This window comes from Myiozetetes cayanensis, unplaced genomic scaffold (assembly GCF_022539395.1).
Source record: "Myiozetetes cayanensis isolate MyiCay16 unplaced genomic scaffold, myiCay2020 scf6-25, whole genome shotgun sequence".
In the NCBI taxonomy this organism is placed as follows: domain Eukaryota; kingdom Metazoa; phylum Chordata; class Aves; order Passeriformes; family Tyrannidae; genus Myiozetetes; species Myiozetetes cayanensis.
In genome coordinates this window covers 49,443,188-49,457,228 of record NW_026087853.1, presented here as the reverse complement: position 1 = coordinate 49,457,228, position 14,041 = coordinate 49,443,188, and the positions used below count along the sequence as shown (strand labels likewise).

The 14,041-nt window shown below is 37.1% G+C and overlaps 1 protein-coding gene across 10 annotated transcripts in view; it reads right to left on the bottom strand.

The window, feature by feature from the left end:
- The window catches only part of SOX6 (SRY-box transcription factor 6), a 263,900-nt gene that overhangs the window by 131,729 nt on the left and 118,130 nt on the right, over window positions 1–14,041 (bottom strand). For all 10 annotated transcript variants that reach the window (XM_050335391.1, XM_050335396.1, XM_050335392.1 and 7 more), the window contains one exon: window positions 10,910–10,978. In XM_050335391.1, the coding sequence (XP_050191348.1) occupies window positions 10,910–10,978 (69 nt within the window). The remainder of the gene's footprint in view (window positions 1–10,909; window positions 10,979–14,041) is intronic.

Below are 14,041 nucleotides of genomic sequence, written 5' to 3'. Positions count from 1 at the left end.
CTTAATGGGGATCTACAAGCTCCATCTCCACCATATATATATAAAAAGCATTTCTGAATAAATAACTGAACAGAAATAAAAAGGAAAGTGTGCCTACTATGCAGTCACAGTAACAGTCAGGAATGATTCAGTAAGTATAAGTAAATGAAAAGTAAGCCATTTTCAGCAAAAATAAGTGACATAAAAGTAGTTATCATTCTGGAAAGAGTCTGGCTAAACCTGATTTGTGTGAGTAACGATCAGGTTTAAATTAAAAACCCTAACCTAAAAGTCGCAAAACAAAGTAAAGACTTTCAATTGAGCAGAATTTGTTTCGTATCTCAATGCCAGTATCAGATTTTCTTGGTTAACAGAAGACCTGTTTCTAGAGGAGGCCATAAACAAGCATTACCCAGGCTGGATTTTTCCCCTTGAGCAAAAGTGATCAGAAACTGAGCCACTTTATCCACCTACTCCTTACACATCAAAATGCAAAACGTTACCGTGAAAACAAGGGAGAATATGTAAAGGTGTTATATGCTATGTATGCCACTGACATAATACTTTAATAGGATATGCTGTAATTTCCTGCAATTAATATCTGAGCAGAGCTATAAAGGCTTTTTTCCAAAATTATACCATTGCATTTACAACACTAAAATTAACGTTGTGTCAACCTTTCCATTATAAGCCCCCTTTTTCAGAGGTTTATAACTTGGCTGTAAAAATATATTCTGACCTAAAATGTGGCATGTAAGATCTCTGTTTAAGAACAGCCATTTTGGTTAAATAAAAAACATTATTTGATGTCTGTTTCAAGTAAGTCTTTTGAATGCCTTACAAACTGTGCAAGGGACCGCCAAGAAATGTAGCATTCTTTGAATAAAAAATTATTTTCTCTCCACAATAAGCCACTGTTCAAAGGATGCTTCACAGCCATGGAATTTGCTCTGCATCAGTAAGGGAAATACATGGATTTGGGGAAACTACAGAATTCACTGAGCATAGCCTCTCCACTTGCCTCTTTCTGTATGACCGTGGCTGTACTCCTGGTCAGCAGTTTGACCACATGAGAGACTCCAGCCAGCTAAAATGGTTTTCATTTGAGACCAGGCAGTCGGTGAGAGGAACGAACAAATATTTCTCTGGCTGAAGAGGATTCACTCTAGCTAAAAGCTCCAACAGAGTAAATTAAGGCAAGTGATAAATGGACAGAAAATCATGATAAAAAATACAATCAAGATTTTATAGAATCACCCTTCAAATTCTGAAACCAAAGATTTCAGGTCCGTCAAATTTCACACAAGAACTGGATTGAGTCGCTTTGGAAATATAACTAAGGTGCTTAAATTAGGAACCTCGTTGTCTAATCAACAGAAGGTAATTCACAGCACCTGGACTGCTTTATATATGGAGCCAAAAGTCCTAATTCAGTCACCCAAATTAGATACCTAAAATTAGATGCCCCCAAATATCTATATGCTTTTTATTCTGCCTCAAAAGAGTGTTGTGAGGATAATACACTTCAGCTTATGAGACACTCAGATATGCAGTTACAGAGGAGATGAGTATCCTGAAAATATATCACCAATAAAATTCAATGAGATGGAAAAGGCAAAGCTAGAAATGTGATAGTAGTGTTCTTCATACAAATCACTCGTTGTCAGAGCAAAAACAAGTGCCATACCCTCTCTTCTGAGAAAGGTTTATTTCTATATTTATATTATATACATTGCTTTGTCACATACAGAATCTCAGTCTATGCTTAGGCTATTAGGTATATATTGCATTATTTTGTTACCTGTAGCAAGTACTACACTACTCATTTTTCTACCTGATCTAGATTTTGAACTAAGTATATGTTCCTCCAACTGGTTAATCTCTCATTTACAAAATAAAAATTACTAATATATTACTTTAAAATAAACTTTCCTAACTCAGAAGTTCCCTTCCATACTGTGGGGTGGGGATGTGTCTCAAGATGGATTTCACACTTCACCATCAACTGTGATTTTCTTTCCCTTTATTATTTAGTGTTACAACTTTAATGTTTTCTTATACTGTCATTTCGGGTGGGTGAATAAGATGAATTCAGCATTTCATAATGCACCATTGTATACTGTTTACATCATTTATTTTCTTTTTACTGAATGATTACAAATTTCAATTTAAAGTTAATAACATTTTGTGGGAGTTACTGCATGTGAATTAAGCATGGTGATGTCAGTGCATCCCTCTGGAATTTAAAAGATATTTCACTGTATTATATCATGTGCCGCACAGTATATCAATTTTTATTTCCCATCCCTCAAGTATGGAATGCACACTGTGTAACTTCTAGATTCTCAATATAGACATAATTTACCCAAGCTGTGCAAATGCCCAGCTTGCTGAAGATGATATATACAAGATTTATATAAAAGACTAGTTCTTTCAAGGAAGCAGAAGCCTTGCATACAACACTAGACACTATATTATCTAATTATTTGGAGAGAGGGGTTTCTAATGTTAGAGACAAAAGGAAACTGTGCAAACTGCAAGCATAAACCAGTTTTTCCTTACTTTAACAACAACTTTAAGATTAGATAGATGAATCCCAGGCAAGGCCATTTACCTTCCTTGAGAATTATGCTTTGACATTTTTGTGAGTGTCTGGATTAGCTGGTTGCATAAGACAGAAAATATTAAAAATATTCGCTCACTTTACTTTTACTTACATACCATCAAGTGTATACCAAATGTTAAACAGCATCTAGTTTGCTGGATTGCATATACTACTACTTTTTTTATGGGAATTCATAATTCCTGAATGCATTCAGAGTGCAATGCACTTACTTATTCCTTGCTGTCATGACATTAAATATATTAAAAATAAGATTTTATGCTCAAATTGCTTCAGTAATATGCTTACATTCAGGAACATTCTCACAATTACAACTAAAAAACACTTTGATTCCTTAGGCTGGGATTTAGTCCATCTGATAAATTCAAGTTTTTACTGTGAGATTTCAGAAAGTACTTTACAATTTATTTGCTAAATGCTTTTGGCCTTTTTATGTGGGACTGTACTTCATCATTTTCCTCCAAATACCTGCTTCTGCAGACAGAAATTTTGACCTCTGATATCATCGCATTCCAGTCTTGCCTGTATATCTGAATATCTTCATAAATCAAGAAATTTCAATACTAATTTTTGTTAGCTATTTCCTTTACTCGGTATCTCCTGATGAGTGTGTTAAATGTTGGGGGGGAAAGGGGGTTGTAAAAAAAAAACCAAACCTGATTGTTTTCCCTCTTGGCCATCACATGGCTGTCAATCACAAAAAGTCATCACTGAAAAAGTAACTAATTAGAAATGAAAGGCCAATATCCCAAGCAGTTTCTGTTAGTCCTGGGATCCATTTCAGTGTAACACTGATGTAAGACATGAAAAAGAGCTGGTGCGCCCAAATGGTTGCCTGTTTTTTCCACATACATCTGTTTGTCTAATAAAACAAATTACATTCCCTAAAATCCATGCTGCATTTATATCTTTGATATTCCAACCACAATGCTAATATCTTAAGTCCTTCCTTGCATGAGGTGCTCTGAAAAGCCCACTTAAATCAGTAAAACTTAGCATACAAGTCATCAAACACTAGCTGTGCAAGTATTTCTCAAGCAAATAAGGCTTCACAGGATCGGTCCTGTTGGATAGGCTGCCAGTTGGCACAATTTCCACTCCCAGTTATCCATTTTAGTTTGTGCACATGCCACTTAGGGAGAAAACTGTTTTTTCTGTGCTGTAGCGAATAGTGCATTACTATTATATTATTCTAAATATTGCAATATTGCAAAGAGTACATCATGAAGACTGACAGAGAAGGTGATGTGGACCTGTGCTACCAGGGAGGTTCAGAGCAGAGTCTCTGCCAAACCCTTTGGGAGCTAGAGCAGGGTGTCTGGGCTCAGCAAGCGCTGAGGCTGCCATGGCACGTCACTCCACACTCTGCTGGAACGGACAGGCCACCAGCCGAGAGTGACCCCTGGGCAGCAGTACAGGTGGGCAGCAAGTATTTGCTTGATCCTCTCTGCTGGTATTCAGGAGCTGGTTATAATCTGCCTCTAAATTAAAAGGGCTCAAATCTGAGGCCCTTCTGTAAGCAAGGGCTGTAGAACGAGTGTTTGGGCTCAGTAGAATCAGTGAGATGTTAGCCCCTGGCTTTGGCATAGGCACAGCTGAGAACAAGCCCTTAAGCCACTGGCGAGAACGCAGTACAGCACGCCCTGAGCAAACGAAGCAGCAGGGAATGAACTGGGATGAATTGAACTGGGAATGCCTGTGTCTTCATTTCCAATTTTAAAACACACGTGGGTGAGGGAAAGTGGGAGGACAGCTACTATCATTTTCTGCACCAACATAAGCCTAAGAAACAATGACATTTACTTTGGTTTAACTAATTTCCACACATCAGATCATGTTCGGCACCCATGTGCCAAAGTCCTATTCTTCAAGTCTGTTGAAATACCACTTTTCGAAACATGTGTGCTAACATTTGGCCAACACCACCACAAGATCATTTTATTAACTTGTAGCTCATTTCATAGACTGCTGCTCATGTTGCTAACATATGCTATTCTACCATTTACTGCTCTATAATTAGAGAAGTCATATGAAAGAGATACACAAGGCTTAATTTTTGCATTAAATACAATTTGTTTAGACTTGGGTAGATGAAATAGGAAAAAATAAAAAATGCTAAATGGTGAATTAGAAAACTACAAGACAGTTAATTTAACTCTTAAAAGGTCACCGTAAAAATTTTTAAAACCCCAACCCCCCCTCATGACTGCATACAGTTTCGAGGTAAGAGTCAAATCTAGAACTACATTCTGTTTTGCCAGGATAAAACTTGTTTCCAGGGACAGAGGGCCTCAGGGGCAGAGCAGCTACTAGGAACCTTGCAAATGGGGGACCAAGGTGCAAGATCAGCAGCTTACAAGTAGCATAGAAGTGTGAACCTTTTGCACAGTGTAAGGTAAGGATCCTCCATCACTTCTCTTTCCATGCAGCTGACAGAGAAAATTCCAAGCCAGCCAGCCACAAAGATGTCTTTTATTGGGAAAAGCTGACCTATAACAGATCTTTTGCTTGAGTAATTATCACATAAGGACTTAAGAACTCATTATTAAGCCAGTATGTAATAATAAATAAAATATGAAACATTTGACTTTGATATTCAGCATATTTGTCTTTTCTCCACTGGATCAGCTTCAATTTACACCCAGCAAGTTATGAGCTGGACAGAAGCTGTGATTCCACAACTACAGCAGAGCCCCATGAATTTGAATCAGTGATTCAGCAGCCAGCTACAAGTTACAGGCACATAAGAGCATTTCTCTCAACCATGTGCACACAACTGCATTGCAGAAGCAAGTTAGACACTTATTATTTTTAATACTGAGATGCTTTAAAAACCAGTAAAAATACATACCAATGATGGCTGGGAATCAGTTCCCAGGCAAACTGGAGTTTAAGGGAAATGCATCCTTTCTACTGTAAATTAATAAACTGCAGCTATAGTTTATTAAGCCAGCACAATATTTTACATTTTCTACTGCCATAATCTTGACTGCTTATAAATTACAGTACTTTTACCTATTCTTTAATCCAGAAACATCATTATTAAAATGTTTGATGGAGGCTGCAGTGCATCTATCATTACTTGTAAAAGTTAATTAGATTAGATAAAAGAAATAATTAGATTTGCATTTTTATCCTGGTTTTAAACTTCCAAAGAAGATCACAACAGTGTGCCTGTGGGCAATTAAAAACAGCATACAGCAGTGAAATATAAAGGCAAAAAAGGTCTGTTTTTCCTGGCTAATTCATGATTGAAGATACAATTACAAAATATTTTAAGGGTTTGCTGAAGCTGGGGGCTATTCCTAGACTTCTAAGCTTTGTTTATAACTCTCTCTCTCTTTCAAGGGAGTATCTGATCTGCGTACCCTGCCAATAGAAGTATCAAATTGCTTTCAATGGCTTTATTTGGTCCTGTGCAGAGCTTGCTGGAAGGGGATCAGTTTCATGATCAATAACAAAAAAAAAAAAAAAAAAAAAAAGGAAAAAAAAAGAAAAAAGGTAGGGAAGAATATTCCCTAGTGCTGGAAGAGCAGCATCACCATTGCTTCTGCTTGTCAAGGCTAAATAGAGTTTACAAAGAAAGACAACCTCAGAGAGCGTAACTGAACTGACAATAACCACATTCCAGCTTGTGCATTTTCAGCAAGCCCTATGCAAGAAGCTTTAACCTGTCTCCAAATGGCAATAAATGAAAGGTTCAGCTCTTAAAATTGGAGGTCAGTTACATACTTAATGATGAAGCATATCTTTAAATCTATTTCTACTATTATTATCCTAGCAAAAAATTAATTAACCAGGTCAGGGAGGCTATGAAGGCTAATGTGGAATGTAATTATTCCTGATCTTTAGACATGTACTTCACATAAAGAGATAGTCCTTATTCAGCTCACCAGGTACCTCAATTGTCAGTAGTTAATCATAGATAAGAAGAGAGACTCATTGGCTCTGTCTCTTAAGTTTTACTTACGATTCAAATGATTCTTATTCAAAGACACTTTAAATAGTTGTAATTTTATGTTACTAATCTTTTGTCTGTTTACTATCACAGTAATCATGTTCACCCTACTTGACTGAAACAGAAAAATGTAAGAACAATTTATATGAAAGTAGAACAGCATGAATGTATAGATTAAAACTAGAAAAAATTACTATTAGGAATAATTTCTAGTGGCGGAATTAAAACAGAATACTTATGAGAGCAGAGAAAACCAGTTTCACTATGCAAAGAAAATCGTACTGATTCAAACAGAAAACTAAATGCTCTGCAATGGCATTGAGCACAGTACAGAGGAATAAGGTAGGGACAAAAGCAGCTTGGATAGTCTGTCAAAGTATTACTCATCACAAGTTTTTGCAGAAAAGCTCAACAACCACTGTCCCTTTTAAAGATTTCAGCCACAATCTACGACTTGCCCTAATGAAACTTGCCCACCACAGGAGGGAAGCCCTCAGACTTTCATCCCTTAACTCCACACACCTCCCCATTCCCAGAGGAATCTTCATCACGTACCACCAAATTCCTCCTTTAACCAGCTTTTTCATTTATTCCTAGAGATTACTGCTTTCATTGCACAGGCACACTGAAATAGTCTTATTTCGCCCTCTCTACTTTAGGAATGCATGTTTTTTACTAAAATACAAAAAACAAACAGGTATTTTAAAAAAATCTTAATCAACCTGGAGACTGATCTGTGAGCTCTCATTTGTCCCACAAGTTGTTTCTCAGCTTTAATTTGCACTGAAAGCAATGATTTCTCTGCACAGCTCTGTGGAACGAAGAACTTAATTTGCCATACTAGATTTCCTCCCATCTCTGTGGACTCCTCTGTAGAAGAGTGTTTATGAACATTATGAACATTTGAGCTAAAAAGAAATAATACACAGCATTTATCTGAAAATTTTCATTTAAGATTCTCAAAACATTACACTTGAATTGAGGAAAAGGAAATAATTTGCAAAACTTCAGATAATCAGAGACAGGACTGAGGACAAGTCCAGATTCTCACTCCCTTTAGCCAACAGGCAAAACTGCTTTTCCCAACACGCACACCCTGAAAGAAACATTAGCTTCACTTAGAAAACATGAGATGATTATGCAGAACATTTAATGACCTCTGTACTCTTAAGTATCTGGGCTGTTCTCAGACACTAAGCCTAGCTAATGCCCTCTTTGCTCACAGATTGTTGAAAAAGTTTTGGATGTATAACAAGTCTGGAGTAAGGTGCTCCAATAAATGGTCTTAAAACTGAAATAAAACAAAACAAAAAATTCCTCCACCAATTAAAAATATAAGGTATTAAAATTATTAAATAAATAATAATGTACAGCACAATATAAATAATAAATAACAAATAATGAAAATTCTGAGTAAATTAAACCAGTAGATGTCCAGGAAAATATGGGTTTTACTTAATATGGATTATTTTTTTACATGTGGTTGACAAAAATCTTCTAAGCTCCATCTAAAGTAATTTCTAATTGTTTAAATGGTTAAATAAACATATTTACAGAGACTATTGTTTAAGAATGAACTCTGTACCTCAGAAGATGACAGTGATACACTGTGTGCTCATGATGAAAACATTGCATCAGCAATGCCCCTCTTGTGCCTCCTGGAGAACATACTGTTCTTGCTTCTAGTAGCTGTGCCATGAATAGGCCCATGCTCAGATGGAACTGGCACCTGTGCTACCCATATTTTGTAATCTCTTCAAAACAGGAGTGTCAGGGAGCAACATTATTGTTTTCTCAAGCACCGAAAGTACAGATAAGAACCCACATCAGTCTATGAGGGTAACCCCTTTTTCTTGAAAATCACTACTTCAAGAGTGTCTTTAAACAAACCTTCTAAATAAAATCAAGTTATTGGGGACAGATACAAATTCTACCAAGCCCAAAATCGAAACTAAGAATGTAAAAATACAATATAAATTTTGCTTCCCCCTCAAGCCCCAGTGTATGATTCACCTCATCTCTACACTGAAGGCGTTGGCATAAGTATCCTTCATAGTTAATATAGAGAAACAGCCATTTTAGGGAACAGTTTATCTGATATATTTTAAATATCTACTTTAGGACAAGGCTAATTGCATCCTAAAGCCTTTCAGTTTGCTTCTCTTTGCTCACTATAAGCACAATCCGGATAATTAATTGAGACAGAGTTTGTACTGCAACTACTTATTTTTGATAGAATTAATGCCACCCAGAGTCACCAGCAGGACTTCAGAATTATTGTTGAGGCTTCTTGGGAAGATGTTGGGAGGGGACCTGGGAAAACCAGCACATCACCGCTTCTCTCACCTGCCTCCTGGTGAGAGAAGTACCTGCATCCCAGCTATAGCCCTTGAGGAACCACACAGCCTCAAACTGCAACACTCATAACCAATTCTACAGCAGCAAACTTACATTGCAGAGGCAACTTAGCAACTAACTTCTCTCTCAAGCAACTTCTAACACCAAATCTGCCGCAAAAACTAAGAAAGAACAAATAAACAAAGCAGAACCACTTGGCTGACAAGCAAATGGACTATGTAAGCTGGTGTTTAGCCTAGAAGAAAATCTCCCAAGAAACTTTCTTTTAGTAATCTCCCCATAAGACCAATGCATGTTTGAGATGGAATCTGCCCAACAGCTGGGAGAAGAAACAGTCCTCACTGCCTCAAATACACCGATTAGACTCATGTAACTATAAAGATCATAGACAAATAAAGAGGCCGAACTACTGAGAAGCTATGGCATAATACCTTATATTGGCAAGAATTTTAAAACAAATACAGGGAAGGATCACCAAGAAATAATTTTGCTCACATGAACAGAACAAACATTGAAACACTTCTTCGCTTATACATCTAGGAAAGGATGGGAAGGAAAACTTGTGGAGGCTTCAGCACTGTGTAAGAGGAACGTTGGAAGTGAATGAGAAAATGAACACATAAACTATTCTAAAATAAACTTGCTACCTATTCTAAGACCACATTTCCCTGGAGGCAGTGGAAGGGTAAAGGTACTAGAAAGTATTGACTGAACTGAAACATAACGTACCTTTGAACTTTGTACTGCAGAGCACATACTCCCCAGTAAAACATACCCACATTCTCCAAACAGAAACAAAAACTACCTTGTCATTATTCCTCTTTCTGGGTCCTAATTTTCAAAGGAATTTTAAAAATTAGAAATTTCTCATGTAAATAACTCTTCAGTTTTGTAGACTCAGCTAGGTTTCAGTCTTAGTTTTTATGCCAAGTAAACATTTTTTTTTTCACATTACTCTTTGTTTTCTAAAGCCAGACTTGCAAATAACAGGTAGAGAAGATGGTGTACTTTTTCCTTTCTCAATTCTTATGTCTCTTCCACCCTTGGTGTACACCTAATATGAACACTCAGTCTTCTAATAGGCAACAACAATAATGGTACTTTAAAATTCAATTGTGTCTCTCATATGAGGTATTAACACATTTATATTTGCTAAATAAACTCCTTAAAAGTGTAACTGAAACTGTATTACAGCATTTTCAAAAGCTTTTACAAGCATTCTTTTGGGATAAGGGAAAGACAAAAAATTTCAGTTTTGGCATCTAGTGACACAGCAATCAGCTAATTAAGGAAAAAAAATGGATAGCCCAAGCTTACAAGAAATGATTGGCAGCACAATCATCTGTCAGACCAAACTGAGATATTTAAATCAACGAACAGGTCCATGGAAATGTTTTCCAAGTAGGAAGTAGATAAGGTAATATAGTCACATGTCAACAATGTCCCTACATCCATGTCACTCCCTACCCACATATACCTGCACAAAATTAAACCAGCTTCTGAGAACAAGTACAGATAATTAAATAAGTATCTCCAGAACACTTCCAGATCCAAGAAGGTGCAATTACTCCAAAGGTACCTGGAAGACATATACCTGTGGGTCTTTGTACATAAGCAGAATGGTCCCAGAACCTTAGTACTGTCCTAACGTCTCAATTTTGCCTTTGTAGAACAAGGAATTCCATAAACAGTGATTGAGATTCTGCTTTTACTCTACACAGTACAAGTCAAACTGATTGCAGATTTCAGAATTATGACAAAAGAATGAGATTTAAAAATAGTTCATAACTTTCAGAAGAAAACTCTGCTTATTAAAGATTTTTGCACCAAAAAGACGTTTGACAATAATTTTCTAAGACACGAAGAGCTCCCATAAAGAGCATCTTTACTGAGGCTTGTTAATAAAGCATGTGGCTGCTTTATTTTAGACCCTTCCCTCTCCATAAATGGAATTTAAGTATAATCAGAAGAGAGCAATAAAATACACTGACCTGAATTTGCTGCTGCAGTAGATTGATTTTGTGCTGCTGTTGCAGAAGTTGCTGCTGTTGTCTTGCAATCTATTAGAAATAAAATTTCCATAAAATTAAAAAGCAATATTGAAACTTCAATACTATTGAGTGAAAAACATCATATTTGTTATTCTTTATTATATTTTATTAAGCATATTAATTTTTCTTAGATGAGGGATATTTTAGAGATAAATTTAAATTCAACATAAAAATCTAGTTAGCCAGTAAGAAATGTTTATTTTAAGCACTGAGGCCTTAACTCTGCAAAGCACAGAAACATAGGTTTATTTGTGTGCCTGTGAATAATTTCATCACTATTCAACAAAGCATATAAGCCTGTGGTGATCTTTGACTATGATACATTACTGTTAGCTACAATGGGAATGAAACACATGCTTAAAATTAAGTGCTTTTCTGAATGGGGATGGGATTATGCAGGTGCTTAAGGTTAAACATACATTTTCCTGCTTTGCTGAACTGGAGCCTTAGCGAGTATTTATAAATGTTTCACTGTTCAGCATAAGCTCCTAGGGTAAGCTTCTCCAACTTCATTCACTATGAGCAGCACATTACTTCACTTGTAAATCTCCAAAATCATCCTTGGAACTGCTTAGGGAGGCAGAGCCTTATTCTGTGTAAAAGCAGTACCTGGTGCTCAGTAACTCATCTTCAACACAATCCTATGAAATATGTAGATATTCTTGCCCTCATTTGGTAGATTCCTTCCTGTTCAGGGCAGGGAACACTGAGAGACTGGTGACAGAGAATTTGCCACAGAGATCACTTCTATCTCCCTGATTCCCACAAATTTTCTATTATCATCATGCTAGAGCAGAAGGGAAATAGGATCCTGCCCTCAGACCACAGAGCTGCTCCCTGCAGTGGGTGATGTGGATGGCAGCCACAGGGGAGAAGCCACAGGGAGCTGGGGGAACAACTGGAACTTCTGCTTTAGAAGGGTAACTGTGCAGCACACTGAAATGAGGACAAGATTTGTGTTTCCTGGAAATCCCAGCATCAGCACTTCTGCTACCTTCCTTTAAGTATAATTTCCCCTCCTATAAATATTTATCTAGAGCAGAGGAATCATATAAAACACCAAGTAGTTGGTGACAAAGGTAGTTTGGTCACTTGAATCCACTGTTTTGGTTTTTGCAAAAACCCTCCCTGTCTCCTTCTCCAACATCTACTGAGCACACTTACTCTGTTATAAACAGAGAAAGCTAAGTAAAATGTTTTTATGATTAAAAAATTACAGAAATGTAGCAAAGTTGGTTTGGCAGTAAACAATCACATAGTTTTAGTGAAAACTGTTCTGATTAACTCATAAGGAATTTGCAGTCACATATTAACAGCTTGTAATTGTGCACACAGAGGGACCAAGGCTGTCATTTCCTTAATCTCTCACTCTATCACCTGGAAATAACTGTAATTTTTTTCACTTAAATTCACTATAGCTGAAATTTTTTTTCAGTTAAAAATCACTTTTGTATAAGAAACTAACACAAAATTTATACTTATTTTAAGTCTTGCACACGGCCTCAAGGAGACAAATTAAGGTCTAAATGATTCTGGGGCTGGATCACAGCAAGGTGCTGCACAAGAAGTCAAGCAACTCTCAAGGGCCACTACACTGATGCTCATAACAGGGCTCAAACTCCTTTAAGGAGCCTGGTGTTCAAATATTTCTGGATGAACCTCCCAGTCAAGCAAATAATACATGGTGAGTGAAGACTGAAGGAGTGGATCCTCATGTGCAAGTGAGAAACACAATTCAAACAGAGCTAGCAGTCCATGGGCCCAGGCAGCCCAGGGGCAGATCCTGGTACCTCAGGTATGTGTTGTCAGTATTGGTCAGCAGTAGAGTCTATGCTTGGTAAAACAACTCTAATGGTATCAGTGCTATATAGAATATTTAAAAAGTGTATGAGGGCTGGAGTTACTAATTTTAATGAGTAACACACCAATTGTGTGATTCCATCTTAGAAGTGTAGTGCTTGTTAACTAAAGATAACATCTGTCAGGTTTATGTCCACATTGCCCCTGCTGCTAAAATCTCAGAGAGGGTTAAAGATTATCACAATGTGCAGCTTCAGAAAAGAGTTACTTGTCATTTCACATTGAAATCAGACAGAGCATGGAGCTACATTACAGGTCATTCCTTCTCAGTGCTGTGCTGCTTTTTCACAGGTACACAGTACCCTACGTCCAGAATCGTCTGGAGCTGCTGGTGACCTGGCTGCAGCTTGACATGGTAAGCTATAGCCAAGGCAAGGAGAAATTTTTGTTTACTTGTGCAAAGGCACTGATTTGCTGGAGTTCGGACTGCGTGGGAACAGCTTTCTGTACCTATATGTACAATGCAGTACCATTTGAATGGGCATTTCCTGATGAAAACAAGAAATACATCTCAAAGCATCTAATCTCAATGGTTCCCCTTAGATGGAGCAGTACTGTGATAGAAAATGCACCCAGGACCCTGCAACGCAATTACCATAGCATTGGCTTGATGTATAGGCTTGACACAGTAAAGTAGGGTACACAAGCACCATGTGGCTCAAATTCTGAATTTTATTTGCCTATCGGTTGAGCTACATGCTCGCTTCATTGAGCATGACAACCTAGTTTTAAGTGTCATTTAATTTTCATTTTGAAATATAATTACAAAGTGTTCACTGTAAGATATCACTCGTCTGCAAATGTGTCAAGATTAATTTGTGCTAGCTTATTCACAAGTGTCAATAGTTAATTACTGTGTCATCTCTAGATGGCTAAATGACATTCTAACTTCTGATTTTTTACAGTGTTCCTTTATGTTATTTTCCATTAGGGGATGAGTCCATATTCCTACATGTGGGCAAATACCCAAGCACATAAAATACCAGACGTCACAACTCATTAAAATCAACAGAGCATATATTGCTGTATATACCCTATAAAATATATTTAACTGAAAAGATAATTCTAGTAATAATGTCAGATTCCTAAAAACCACACATTAATTTGGATCAGTCTGATCTAATGCCTAGGGGACTGGTGTATGGGATCATTGTTGTTGCACTTTTGTTCAGTGAGACAAGGACAGCTCTTTGGACAAATGCATTTTTAAAG